Source organism: Pteropus medius, unplaced genomic scaffold, assembly GCF_902729225.1.
Source record: "Pteropus medius unplaced genomic scaffold, Ma_sr-lr_union100, whole genome shotgun sequence".
Classification (NCBI taxonomy): Eukaryota; Metazoa; Chordata; class Mammalia; order Chiroptera; family Pteropodidae; genus Pteropus; species Pteropus medius.
Window position 1 is genome coordinate 19,226,067 of NW_024340696.1, and position 14,724 is coordinate 19,240,790.

The 14,724-nt window shown below is 51.5% G+C and overlaps 1 protein-coding gene across 2 annotated transcripts in view; it reads left to right on the forward strand.

The window, feature by feature from the left end:
• The first annotated feature begins 1,913 nt into the window (after positions 1-1,913).
• Positions 1,914-14,724, forward strand: part of CREB3L1 (cAMP responsive element binding protein 3 like 1) — a 33,139-nt gene continuing 20,328 nt past the window's right edge. For both annotated transcript variants that reach the window (XR_005653938.1, XM_039868123.1), the window contains exon 1: positions 1,914-2,151. Coding sequence is in view for 1 of the 2 variants with exons in the window: in XM_039868123.1 (XP_039724057.1) it covers positions 2,050-2,151 (102 nt within the window). In the remaining variant the exon portion in view is untranslated. The remainder of the gene's footprint in view (positions 2,152-14,724) is intronic.

Sequence of the window (14,724 nt, forward strand, 5' to 3'; positions counted from 1 at the left end):
ACACAGGCACAATTTCTAGCCAACCTCAGGCAGATGGGCACTTTTGTTCCTTCTGGGGACTTGTAGGGACTCCAGCTCAGGAGCCAGGACTCCAGACACCTGCTGACACAAGCTCACCCACCACAGACTGGTTTGTTCACCCAGCCAGAGACCACTACCCTTCCCAGAAAAGGATCAGCCACCTTCTCAGTGTTCAAATGTCCCCCGGTTGACCAGATGGGACACATTTCAGAAAAACACCCATGATCTCAGCACCCTAATTCTATCCACCACTGTTTTTAGAGTGAACTGATTTCTTTTAGGCCCAGCCTAACTTCTCAGAGTTGCATTGCTGGTAAACTGGTCTCCAGAGCCTGGGCTCCATTCCCAGCTTCTCAGGAACAAACTCTCCAGGAGGCCTGGGAACTAACAGTCATGTGACGGCCTGGAGCATCCGAACTTCATTCTCCAGAACTATGTCAACTGGGTCAGGAGATGGGGGAAAGCCACATACCTGCTTGCCCGCCCACCACAGGCAAGCAAACAGTTGCTATCTCAGCCTCAGTGTGTGCCTTTCTCCCCTCTTGGCACTGAGACAGCTATTTCAGTGACATCTCTGGCTTAGCTGCAATGACATCTCTGCTTCTTAAAGGCCTTTTGGCTCCTGAGCTAATTAAAAGCCCCAGACAGCAAGGATACACTTAATCCTATTAATGACTTCTGACCAGGAAACAGTGTGCCCAGCCCTCTGAGGGAGTGCCTTTCTGAACCACTTCCATTTGTTCAGGTGCCTGATGATTGTTTATCAGCCCTTTCAAAAGATTAAGCTGTAATCTGGAGCAGGCCACTTAGGTAATGGATCAGGGGGCCTGGGAGTGTCCCATGACCATGGAGCATGTAGCCAACCAGCATCTTGGCTCACGCACACTCCAAGGCCACTGTTCTCCAACTTCTTGCTCTTAAGAGCCATTAGGGGGACTTGATAATTGATGAGAAGAGGGGTCCTTGCCTCATCTCTGCTGTTCACCTGCCCCTTTCACACACAGGAAAGATGGATACAGTCCTAGCTCTGCGGGATCCTTGAGTCCAATTAGGGTCATAGAACCATGAGCAAACAATGACAATAGCACATTAGACTCACCCCAATGGAGATAAGCACACCGTGATCTGTGAGTGTATAGTGGTGATAACTGCTTCAACCTGGGGGCCAAAGAAGGCTTCCTGGTGGAGGAGACATGTGAAAATCTCCCCGTTGAGAGGTCCGCTGAGGGGCCTGTGAGATGGAATTCTCTGACTTTGGATTTGGTTCTAGTACAAAGCTTGAAGAACGGAAATCACTCAGCTCCCTCATGAACTTATGGGAGAGTGGTTGGCAAAGCCTTACCAAGATGCGGAGATTCCAGCAACACAATTATTGGCTCCAGGACGAATTTGCTTCAAGCCCCTATCTTGAGTATGCAGAGAACAGAGATTGGCAAAGACTAGCTTGTCCCTTTAAAAGAGGAGGGACAATTCTTCGGGCCACTCCCTCTTCTCATTAATATGAAATTATTGTGAATATTGATGTGGGGGCGTGGCGCCCCGGCCAGCTGGGCTAACCGGCCAGGGGTTCCCAGTTTCACAGAGAGAAAAGTGACAGAAGCCGAGCAGAGGGAGACGCAGAGAGAGCAGAGCGTCCGGCCGCCACCCATTCTCGGGGGAGCGCTCAGCTCCCCCACCCCGGGCTCCCACCCTGTCTGGGGGGCTCCTCAAGCCCTCAGCCCCACTCCCGGGCTCCCCATGGAAGCCAGCTGTGCCCCCGGAGGAGCCGGAGGAAGAGGAGTCGGCTAAATGCCCGCGGCGCTCCCGGGGCTCCTGAGCCCAGCTCGCTGCGCGCCGCTGCCCTAAGGCCCCCGCACCCCCTGCACCCCCTACCCCGGCCGTGCAGCCTCCGCCCGCCCCTCCCCCGGGGCTTCGCCCGGGACCTGCCCCGCCCGCTTGCCAGAGCTCAGGCAGGAGCTCTGGGCCCGGCGCGCCGCCGCCCTGGAGTAAGGGAAGCCCAGCCGAAGGGGGTCTCCGGAGCCAGCCGCGATGGACGCCGTCTTAGAACCCTTCCCGGCCGACAGGCTGTTCCCCGGATCCAGCTTCCTGGACTTGGGGGATCTGAACGAGTCGGATTTCCTCAACAATGCGGTAAGATGAAGGGTCTGCGTCCCCCTTCCACCACTCCGCGCCCCTCTTTGACGCTTGCCTGAGCCCCGAAAGATGGGGCTACACGTCACTGGGCAGAAGCGGAGGAAGGGGCTCACTGCAGGGTCCCCCGAAGGGACACGTGCTTAGAACTCTGAGATTTGGTGACTAGATCCCTCGACACCTCCCTAGTCCCTGAGCCTCGACCGGAGCCTCTGAGCTTGCGCCGGTGCGCGCCGCTCCTGGGGGGTCCATCGGTGGACGCAGTGGCCCCCGCCTTCTAGGGAAAGGGGACGTCGAGGCGTTGGAGCTATCCGATTCTCAGATATGAGCTGGAGACACCAATTTTGCCTCAACCCGGGGTTCCAGAACCAGGTCGGGCGCATAGTGGACCTGCAGCTGGTTCTCCGCTGGGAGGCGCACAGGGAAGTGTTCCGAGGGCCAGACACCCGACGCCCCTCGGGGGTGGGAGGCAGAGCCAGACTCAGGTTCCAAGTCAGACCCTTAAACTTAGGGGTGCCGCTGCGGCTACCCCAAAGTCAGACCTGAGATCCCCCCAGCGAGGAACCTGACGCTCAGCTGGTCAGAGCAGCACGGGGCGATCGCTCAAGAGGAGGAAGGACTTTCTCCCCATCTCTGGGTCTCTAGGTCTATTTCTCTGTCCCTCATGTCTCGCTGACTTTGTCTCTCTTTCCTTGACTGTCTCTGTATCTGGATTTGTCTTCTTTCTTCCCTTCCCTCCCTAAGGAAACGTGGCTTCTCTCTCTTCTTCCTTCCCTCCCTCTCTCAGGCTCAGCCGAGGGAGGGGCATGGGCTCAATAACTGGGAAAATATATTTGGGTTCAGAAGGGCCTTCCCGGTTGAAATGTGGGCAGCTTGGGGAATCTCATAGGATCCCCCCATGCAGTGACCCACCAGTCTGGGTGCGCGCTCGCGTGTGCGCGCACACACACACACACACACACACACACAAACACACACATCCAAATATCATCTCAAGAGTCTCTACTTGCTGACTTCTACCTACTGGAACTAATATAAACTTGGCCAGACAAGAGCCAAGTGCATAGACTTAAAGGATTGGCTATCTTGGACTTCCACCTAGCTGTCCCTGGTCACTGGACTGAAACCAGCCAAGGGATAGGAACCTAAGTCAGGGAAGCATGGGTATGAGGTCTCCTTGTCCTTCATTAGGCAGCAGAGCTCGGTCACCATGCTCTCTGAGGAAGGCGCCTGGTCCCAGTCACAGGGAGCACACTCCAGCAGACAGGCCAAGTGGAGGAGGGAAGAGGGCTTGAACTGGTTGTGGGGAGAGCTGGGTTCTAGTCTTGCCTCCCACTGTGAGCCTGGGCCATGCCACCTGGCTCTGGGCCTCGGTTTCTTTGTCTATAAAATGGGCAAAAGTTGGATCAGGTCTTTCTCAGGATGGCCTGGCACAGATCCTAGGAATAAAGTGACAGGGATCTGGGTTCCACAAGCCCCTCCTGGAATTGATAACTGATACCGGTCAGAGGGAGAGGGTTTGTTGGAGCTTGTATCCTTGCAGACAAGGGGCTTTGTGGAGATCTGATGTGAGGTTCCCTCACCCTCAGCAGCTCTCAGCTGGCCTTTCTTCTGAATGAACTCTGCCGCCTACAGCCTCTTCCTGCTGCTCCGTTCAGCCTTGCATCCCAGCTGCTCATCTGGGCCTTAGTCCAGAGCAGGAAAGGAGGCATGATCAGACAGTGGTATCCAGCACTGGGACAGGGTAGGGAAAGCCCTGCTGGGGAAGTTCTTGACCCGGGGCCTAGGCCAGGCCAGGCCAGGCAGGGGAGAGGAAAGGATTTCTAAGAGGAGAGAGAATGAACTCCTGGGCTGGGAATCGGGAAATTTGGTTCTAGTTGCACTTCTGCTACCAACCAGCTGGGCAGTTCAGACAAGCAACTTTTCTTCCTCTGGGCCTTGGTTTCCTCATCTGAAAATGGGGATATAGAACCTTCCCCATAGTGTTATTGTAGAGACTTAGTAACAAACTTAATTAAAGATTAATGTAGGGTGAGGCCTGGCAGGTAAGTTTTCATAGTTGACTTGCTCTAGAGACTAGATAGGGTGGCAGTAAGGACTACTCAGGTAGGGGTTGCTGTGTGACTTTGAGCAAGTCACTTTCCTTCTCTGGTGCTTCCATTTAGACGTGTAAGGTCTCTTCCAGCTGGGACCCCATGCCAACCCCAACCCCAACTCCCTCTTCCTTCTGCATGAGGATAGGAAAATATTTCCAGGGTTAAAGATCAAAAGGGATGGAGTCTGTGTGTTTCTCAGTCTGGAAGATAAAGAGTAGGGTATTCACTATCTTTCTGAAAAATCCAGATAAAGGCCATAAAGTCGCATGTGCTCTGTTGCTCTGTGCAAAAAGCAAACATCGAAAAGTATGCTCACTCTGAACACTACTATGTAAGAAACACGTATTCTCTTGGACAGAGACAGGAGAATAAGTAAGCAAAGTCAAGTGTGCTTGGAAATGGCCAGAGGTACTTTATTTTTCCTTCTGTGGAGATATCTTCATGCTGTTGCAATCTTGTCTATGTGATTCTCAGAGAACCCCTCAGAAGGGGTGCCCTTCCTGCCAGATGTGGGAGCCTCTCCTCCCCTCCCCACCCCACTCTCCTACAGTTCCCCACGTGGCCGCTCTAGAGCCTTCTTCCCTGTACCCTGTGATTCTTCAGCTCCCAGGCAGTATGAGAGGATCTGATGCTCAAGGAACTGGGATAAAGGACCAGAGGGAGAACAGGTCATGTCTCCAGATAGAGACTAGGTCTGTGTGCTTCTTGCCTCGTTCTTCTAGCTAAGGGGAAAGGATGACTCTGGTTTCTCTAGAGGAAAAATGGCTTTAGATCCCAGAGAAGCCCCAGCTGGGAGGGTGTGGAGAGGAGGAAGAGGAAGAGTTCTGTTGTCTCAGAGGGGAGCAGCAGGAAGCTTTGAGGATGTTTGCCCAGCACACTCATATACCTCCCAGCAGGAGGCCAGGTATAGGAATGATAGGAACCCAGGAACCAGCCCAGGAGAAAGCAGGTGTGAGGGCTAAGTTTGATCACTGCTCACCAGCCTCAAGACTGGCTTCTCCTGAGCTAAATGGGGAAGCAGAGAACCACCATCACCACCACCCCAGGCTTGGGGGGATTTAGGGAGATTAGAGAAGTATGCAAGTTTAAGTGTTCCTATGTCTGTGTGTGGGCCTTTCACAGCCTTTAAATGGGGAAGGGTGTGAGTGTGTGTGCTCATGCATGTTTCTCTTTAAATTCTCACCAACAGGAAAGAGGACCCAAGGGCCAAGGCACTCTGGTCTCAGAGTAGAATCTACTAGAAAAGAACTAATGGAGAAAAACTAATGGAGGAGACCAAATCTCAGGGCTCTTATTCAGGAAGAGAGAATCTCCCTGGATACCTACCTCTTCCTCCTCTAAAACTTTGAGTTTGTTTGGGGCAGGGGGGTTTAATTTTGTTTTTGCTTCCCCTACTAGGATATGAGTTCCTTGAGAACAGGGGTTTATTTGTCTTGTCCGCTGCTATATCATCAGTGCCACACACAGTGCTTGGCACAGAATAGGCCTCAACCAACCATTGCTGAATGAATGAAAGGGAGCCCAGGCCAGACCCCACATTTTATAGGGTGGGGGGGAAGTGTGCTTAAGCTCATCTACTTCCAGCCATCGGAGCCCCGCAGCCTGCACTGTTTCTAAAATTCAGGAAGAGCTCTCCATGCTTTCCAATGCGTTGTCATGGCCTTGAGCCATCCCCATCCTGTGTGTGGCATAGCCCCCCACAAGCCCCTGGTCCAGGACAGCCTAGAGCTGACTGAACCACAGTAGATTTGACTTTGCGGCGTAGGCCTCAGACTTTAGCATTGGCTTCCATTTTTCCCAGTTTCTTCTTGTTCGGGTTGCTTTGAGACTCCTGGATCCACCATCACCAACTTAAAACTAAGTCTTTTTCAGTCCTGCCTCAGGGCCTTTGCACATGTTGTTCCTGACATCTAGAGAGCTTTCCCTTCCGTTCTCTCCATCCCATCTTCCTCAGCTCAAATGTCACCTCTTTAAAGAAGGCTCCCCAACCACCTCAAGTGGGACCCTCTGTAATTTTCTGTTTCAGTCCTTTGGTTTCTTCATAGCCCTTATCTAAGTCTGCAGTTATTGTATTGATTTATTGTCCATTTCCTCCGTGAAAAATCACATTCCGTGAGAACAGACATCATGTCAGTTTTGTTCACTGCCAGAAAACTAGCACAGTACCATGATACAAAATAGTGCATAATATAGTAAAATTCCACCGTAAAGCAATAAGCCAAGTCCCAATTTTCAATCATGTAAAATATGGAGTTATGGTATTATAGGATCAATGAAAAACAATATTTTTAGTGAATCTGTACTATCAGAAAAAGCACAAAAGTAAAGATTGTGAAAACTTACTGCCTGTAGCAGACCAAACTGAGAAAGTTCCTGAGGAGCATGAAGCAGTCAATTCTTTATCAATCCCACAGATAAGAGTTTTGCCCATCTTTATTCGAGATGGGCCCCAGGCATAGGACAAAAGCCAAGGCTTAGTCACACCGTAGTGGACTTTGCTCCATTTCAAAGATTTACTGTGTTTGTAGAGAAAACTACTTCAGACTGGGGCAATCCCTGTAAGGGAAAGGAGAGAATGTTTTTTTTTTTAAAGACAGGCCTGAGTGTTCAAGAAGCATACTGATAATTCCGGAAGGGACCCTGAGGTTCTGGGCCTGGCCCTGAGGGTAATGGGGATGCTGGATCCCAGAAAGATGCTGTCTGTGCCCTGATCCACTCTGAGGTCCCTCTGGCTTCCCTGGACCAGCTGGGGATTCATTTGGTTGTTCCTCGGTACACACATCTTGTCCTTTAATAACTGGGCACCGAAGGAGCACCTATGCCAGTCACTAGACATAGTAACCTCTGGCCACTCGCAGCTAAATGAGAGAGACAGAGAAGGAAAGAGAAGAGGCACTACGATGGAGTATTGTGGGAGCCTGAGGAGGAGCAGCCAGCTGAGCTGGAGATCACGGAAGGTTTCACAGAGGAGGCGACCTCTGCACCCTCCCTCCCCAATGTCCCCATCCTTATTGGAAAAGGAATTACTGGAAAGCATTTCAGCAGGAAGAGCTAAAGCTATGTCCCTTTTATTGAGGCATCGTTGTCCCCTGTGCAGATGAAAAACTGAGAATTAGAGAGGAGAGGACATCTTCATTTTGTTCTTGGGCCTGGGGTCCCATGGAGTGAGTCAAAGAAGGGACAGAACCATTTTCTCTTCTGTTCTTGTACTGGTGTGAACTTTGCTCTCTAGAGGAAGGAAAGTTTGGGATATCAGATATAAGAGGGGTCCCACCTTCATCCTTACCCACTTCTACCCTTGGGGCACCGTGGTCGCCTAGAGCGTTAGAAGCAGAGCCAGCAGGTTGCCTGGCCAGTGAGAGGAGAGGCCCCACATCCCATCCAGTGCCCTCTCCTCATGCTCACTCTGGGATGCTGCTCCCAGCCCACCTGGGAACTCAGACCTTTGCTCTCTGCAGCTCCCAGGACTCCCCAGGAGGGTCCGTTGACATCTGGCCTGGCTACTGTGCTAGGAGAGAGGAAGATGAAGAACACCCTGTTTTGCGGCTTCCCTCCCCATTTCATGTGCCCCCCGTAAGTCTTGGTACTGAGGCCCTCCCAGAGCATCCCTCTCTAGGGCCTGGCTTGCCCTCGAACCTCCCTCAAGAAACCAGCTCCAGATGCTGGAGAACAGGCTGTTCTTCTGGAAGTCTCAGCACTCCAGGGGGCAGGATGGAGGAGGAAGATTTGGGTGGAGTTATAGTCAAGACTATGAGCATTGCTCTGGCTGGAACACTATGTAACCCCCTTGAGCAGACTAAGGGAAGCCGGAGTAAGCGGCAGGACACTTGACCAGGACTGGGGAGAAGGTAGGGGTGGGGGTACCTGGTTCAGAAGAAGCTGGGAGAGGCAAGATACGGCCCACAACTCTGATCATCAGAGAAAACATGCTAAAAGTATTGATTTCCTTGGACTGTCAAAGATCTTGATCCTATGACCTCAACACACCATATCATCCACACGGCCAACTGGACAGCTGCAGCAATAATCGGCTTCCCTGCTACTGAGTTCAATGTGCCTCCTCTCCCAACTCTCCTGGGACAGAGCCCTCACTGCAGCTTCCTTGGCCCTTGGCTTTTGGCCCAGGAGCCACTTCACCCATCACCGAGAGGCTGACACATCTGGGCTGGGCTCCGTGGTCCGACATAACAGCTGGACAGCAGCAGCTGTCCGCCTCTTCCCCTTCCAAAAGAGTAACAAAAATGAAAGCAGCAGTGGAGCAAGACAGGCTCTTCAGGCCCTTGAGGAGAGCCGGGAGGCAGTTCTAAAGCAGCGATTGAAGGGATTGCCTCAGAGGCAGACAGGCCCAAGCCTTTGCCCATGTGTTCCCCTTCCCCTCTGCCGGGAATGTCCTCACCTCTCCTCCCTTCGTTGCCCTAACTCGCTGTGTGACCTTGGGCAAATCACTTCCTCTTTCTGGGTCTTAGCTTCCTCACTGCCGAACTGGACTGAGAATTCTTTGAGGGCAGAGAGTGTCAGGCAGTTATTTTTGTCTATTGGCTAGTTATAGCTATAGTGACTGAGTGCTCAGGAAAGGTTTATTTATTGGATGGCTGGATGGATGGAGCTAAGGAACGAAGAAATGGTGAGGGCGATGAATGGATGAATGGGATAGGTGGACGGATCATGGAAGAAAGGACACTGCCACACTTCCAGCTTTGATGGCACTTTCTTTTTTAAGTGAAGTTTATTTATTTATTTACTTACTTACTTACTTACTTATTTAAATAGTGAATATTAACCTAAATCTCACATCTGCCCTCACTTTACCATGATGGCCTTTTCTATTATGAAATAGATTGTTCCCATAAAAGAATATATATAATTCATGCATATGAATTATAAAGCAAAAGAAAATGGACACCTGGATCTTCACTGCCCAGCTGAAAAAATAGACCCAACTTTGAATATCTTGGTGTCTCAAAGCCACATGAGTCGGAAGAAGTGAGCTGTAGACCCTGAATCCACCCACCCTGGGCAGATCCTGAACAGGAATGTCTTGAGACCTGGCATCTACTCCCAGATTCGACCTGACTAGACAGCGAGTCCACAGGTCAAATGGCAGATACCTAGACAAGAACTGGGGAGCTGAGCCTTATCTGAGGTGGGGTGGCATGGCCATTAATGGTTACTTTCAGTTGCTCAGACCCAGGAGCAAATCCTGGCTCTCACAGTTTGTCATCTACGTGAGCTTGCCTTCACCTCTCCCAGCTTATTTTCCTCCTCCATAAAGTAGGAGTGATTGTAGAACATAGGGTTCTGATGAAAATTCGATTAGATAACTCTTGTAAAAAGCCTAGCACAGTGTGTGGCACATAGTAAATCCTCTCTAAACAATAGTTGTTGCTGCTTTTATACTAATTGTTGCTTTCATTACCTGAAAGGAAGGTCCCAGCACTGGAAAGCCCTTGGAAGGATGTCCCACCTTCTCCATCCCTGTGCTGAGCCCTGATTATAGGAACTTTATTTTCTTATCTACGTGACTTCTCTGGAGCTTGAAAACTCTTTTAGACAAAGCCAAGAGATGCTGAGCCCCTTCTCAGGGCTCTGTCTTTCTGGGCATCAGGAGAGGGATGGCCAGGGATAAGCAAAACCAGGGCCCTAGTGAGGACCCAGTGCACGGAGTAGGTAGGGGGCCCATACTTTGTTTTTAGTACTATACTAGGTATTAGGATAGGGCAGCAAGACATCAACCATTCCTTCAACAACCATTGTTGTTGTGCGTGCTTAAGAGCACAAGGTCTGCAATCAGAGCTTGGGTTTAAATCCTGGCACGACCTCTTGCTAACTGAATGAACCTGGGTAAGCTACTTAACTTCTCTGTGCCTTAGTTTTCTCAACCACTAAGGGGGGCACTAATAGTACCTACCTAATCTTCTGAAACTTAAATGAGATAGATACTATATGGAAGGAGCTAGAATAGAGCCTAGGACAAAAATATTAGCCATTATTATTATCATTACTATTAGGTATTACTATTAGGCATAACATTACTATTAGGCCCTGTGTGAGGCCCTGTAGATGAACTCTATCCTATATCCTACCCTCAAGGACGTTCAAGTTTAGAATGAGATATGGGTCCCATTGTGCATAATTAGAGTTCGAGGCAGCAGCTGACTTCCATGATATTAGCCAGTGACCTAACAGTCTATAAGTGCTATAGTGGTACAAGAGGGAGAGGACACTTCCAGTTGGGTGATCAAGGAAGGCTTCCTGGAGGAAGTGGCATTCGAATTGGGCCTTATAGGATGATAGGAGTTGGAATAAGATAAAGGGCAAAAGCATCCAGGCACAAGGAAAGGTACGAGCAAAGGTCCTGCAACAGTGGAGCTCACAGCAGGTTCAAGGAGCTGGGAGTACTCATTCAACCAGGCTGAAGGGAAGACAAAGATGAGTGGCTCCAGCTATAGTGTTAAGTCAAGGTCCTTTTACAACAGACCTTGAATGCAGCACGTAAGAGCTGGGAGTTTTATCAACAGGCAGGAGGCAGCCAGTGACAGTTCTGAGCTAGACATAGTGGTGGTCCCAGCAACTCTGAACTGTCTTAGTGTTGGGAGAGCTAGAGTCCATTAGGGGGTTGTCAGCTGTCAGCCTGTCTGGATGATGAAAGACCCTCCTTGAAAGAATATAGAATTGTGAGCCCTCCCTGCGCCCAGAGCAGCCCAAGGCAGCAGCTGACTTCCACCCTCTGCCCTGATGTGACTTTCACACTGGGCCAGGAGTACCAGTTCCCTTCTGGCTCTTTCATCCCCAGCACTCAGGCCAGGCTGACCTGGGGAGGTCTAAGGCAACTCCGCCTTTGCAGAGGGACAGGCTGTCCCTCTTCATGCTGAGAGCCCTGCCCTGAACCATGTCCTTCCTCCTGGTCCAACCCTGGGAGACTAATGGGATCCCCCTACCCCTCCTATAGCTCAGGACCCTCCACTATTAGGCAAAGCATACCCCTAATGGCCCCAGGGGGCTAGAAGGATTTGAGCCCTCCTTCTGAGCCCAGCCCAGCCTGGCACCTCACCTCCTTGGCCCTCCCACCCGTCAGCTGGGACTAGATGCCCAGAGTGCCTTTCATCATCCTCCCAGAGAAGAAGCCCAGCCCTGCCCTCTGCCGCCCTAAAGCCTTCACCCCTTTCTCTCCCAGGGCTGCAAATCAGTTCCACATTTGGGATCTGGCATGTACTATCTGCTCAGAACTTTCCCCTCCCAGTTAGCTCAGGCTCCCATTTCCCCCCACCCCACATGGTCAGCCCATGGGGTCTGCAGAAGGGGAAGGGCTCCTGCCTTCAGTGACCCCTTCGGAAGTCTGAGAGGGAGGTAGACTGTGGCAAAGTATCAGAGGGACAGTGGACTGAGGCCCTCCCAGGGAGAGATGAAAGAGGAAGGCTAGAAAGGGGGAGGGGTAGTGGTGAAGGCAGTGCTTGAGCAAGCATATGAGGGGATGAGGGGTTGGGGGTGGTGAGGAACAGAGCGAGGTAGTTCCCAGCTCAGCACATTCCTGAGACATCTGGACGTGCTGGAAGGGCCCCAGCTGGCCTGCATGGCTGTGGCTCCAGATTCTCTGCTCTGTGATGTCAGGACCCAGCGTTTTCCCCCTCCTCTGAGTCCTACTGGTCTGGGGTCCACCTTGGGGCTAAGTACTGGGTTCTCTTCCCTGAACCCCTCACCCTCAGTGAACAAGAAAGAAGGCCCTGGGGCAGCAGTAGAAATGCCTGCCCCAGAGGAGGGCCTGGGCTGGTGGTAGGAGACAGACCTGGAAGACCCAGGAGTTTGCCCATGCGACTGGCTCAAGGAGACTCCTCCTTTGGGCAGATGCCAGCCCCTTCCCTTCTCCTTGGAAGGGAGATAGAGACAGAGGAAAGACTCTGGAAATGACTGCTTACCTTGAGCTGTGTGATCCTGGGCAAGTCCACTCCCTTCCTTGGCTCTCAGTTCTCCTCTCTGTAATAATAATAGCTACATTTAATGAGAGCCTTCTATGTGTCCTGTATTGTATAAAGCTCTTTACAAATGTTATCTCATTTCATCCTCACAGCAACCTGGTAGGGTAGATATAAGAGCCCCCATTTTAACGCTGAGACTGAGGCTTAAAGAGGTTAAGTAATGCGCCCAAGGCTACATAACAGGTAGCAGAGCCAGGATTAAGACCGGGTCTGTCTATCTCCCTCACTCATAACCATTGAACTACACTGCCTCTGCAAATAAAAGGAAATGGACCTAATGATGCTAGAATTCCTTTGAGCTCTAAAGTCGTAGCGATTTCTTTTGGCTATCGTGGGGATCTTCAAGAAGGGCAGGGGCAGGCATTAGTCATACACTGAGTGGGGGAAGGAGGGCAGAGGCATCTGACTGTGAAGCATCAGATGGGGCAGGAGTCTTTGGAAGTCCCCGTAAAGGTCCAGACCCCAGGGGCTGGAGTCACAGCCTGATCCCCAGCCGAGCCCAGGGGTCCCACACCTTCCCTAAAAGAAGGGAGTAAATAAGGAGAGAGAATGAGCTTCTTCCAAAAATAAAACCTGAGGACAACTCAGACAGGCCAGGACGCTGAGGAAGCCAAAGCTTGAATGCTGAGTGAACTGAGGAGAGGCAAGAGGCCAAGGGAATTCCAGCCAGAGCCCGGTGGCGGGCTCCAGCCAAGGAGGGCCTTCCAGCTGGCCAAGGGCTGAGAGAGCAGTTCAGCCGGTTGGCCACTGGGCTCTGTTTATATTCTTGGACCTGGCCGAAGCCTGGGGCAGCTCCTCCAGTGCTGAGTAGGGGGCTGTGGTTCCCATGTACCTGGTCTAGCTGGGGCTTAAGAACAAAAAGGCCTTGAGGAAGAAAAACCTGGAGAATGGGTACAACAAGCCCCAATAAGGAGGAGCCGAGGGAAGGAGTCCAGGCGCATGGAAACTCTGCCTGGAGCGAGAGCAAGCTGGCACCAGAGTGGAATTCAGGGCAGTCATTCTTGGAGGCTCAGCTGCAGAAAAAAGGCCTCAGTTCGTTAGCTCACTGGCGCATTCCTTCATTTAGCCACTCATTCAGTCAGCCAGTCAGTCAGCAAACATCTGAATATCTACAATGTCCTGGGACCGATGCAAGACTTTAGGGATACAGATGAGAATTGGACATATCAAGACATAAGGACAACATGGCTGGATCATTTCAAGCTACACTAAGGAACTGGAAAACCATCCTAAGAGCAGTAGGGAGTCATCAATGGATATTGAGCAAAGGAGTCCCATAGTCATATTTGTGTTAAAAGATCTCTCTTGATGCAAGGTGGAGAATGCTCAGGAGACAGATCAGAGTTCAAGCCTTAGACATACCTTCATAAATGGGGGAGTCACACCACTAGTCAGAAACCTTCTATGAGCATGAACTGGGCTTTGTTTATCTCTGTATCCACAGGGCTGGGCACACAATAGGTACTCAGTAAATACTGAACAAATGTGTAAGTAATAAATAAACGGATGTGATGGGATGCCCTTATCCTCTCCAGAGGCCCTCAGCGCCAGCCCTGGCACTTTGTCTTCAGTGTCCTGAGCTGTCTCATAGGGATCCTCTGGCCACTGCCTATAGACCAACATCTCCAACAGCCAAACCGTGGGCTGCTGTGCCCTTAGTGGTGCCAACCACAGCTAATCCCAGCCCTGGGCGGGGGCACTCACTGCCATCGCTTCCTCCTGCCCACACAGTACCTGGCATCCACGCCAGGTTGGGCAACGGCACCGCGGGCTGCCTGGTCAGAAGACGCCAGGGGCTGGGCAGGAACCTGCAGGCCAGCTCTCCACTTCACTGAGGGATTCACGTCCTGGCCAGGAAAGGGTTACCAGTGTCGGAAGGGGGAACTAGAAAGCCAGACTAAAAGGGCTGGGTGCTGGAGAAAATGCACACCCTCCCCCAGGACCCTGCTCTGCACAGAAGCAATCTCTGGTGGGTGCCAACCTGCCCTTTCCTCTCTCCCTTCCTTTCTCGAGCGCACATGCACAGAAAAGCTCAGTCCTCACATTACCCCTTCCTCCAGTCCCAGCCCGCACTATCTCAGCCCCAGGCAAGCCTGAGACTCCCAAAACTCCCTTGCTGGGGGTCACATGATTCAGCCATCTCGGGCACGTGGCTTGGCACAGTCAACATTTAGTTCTGTGGTCATGTGAGATTTTGCGGGTGTTCATGTGAGAGTGTGCATGTCCACATCTGTGACCGTGTCTGGGGTGACCGCACATGTGTGTACATGTGGGAGCTTGTGTCTGTCTGATCACATCTGAGGAGTGTGCCCTCATTAGGTCTGTGTTAGTGCCTGCCTGTGTCTGCCTGTGTGAGTCCATAAATGTGCATTAGCACCTATGCCAGGCTATATATGGAACTGTCTGTGTCCATGGGTGTGGATCTTACATTGGGTGATGTTTCCCTGTGTAGGTAGGAACCTCACAGCCCATGTCTGTATAGCATGTGTACATGGGCACGCACA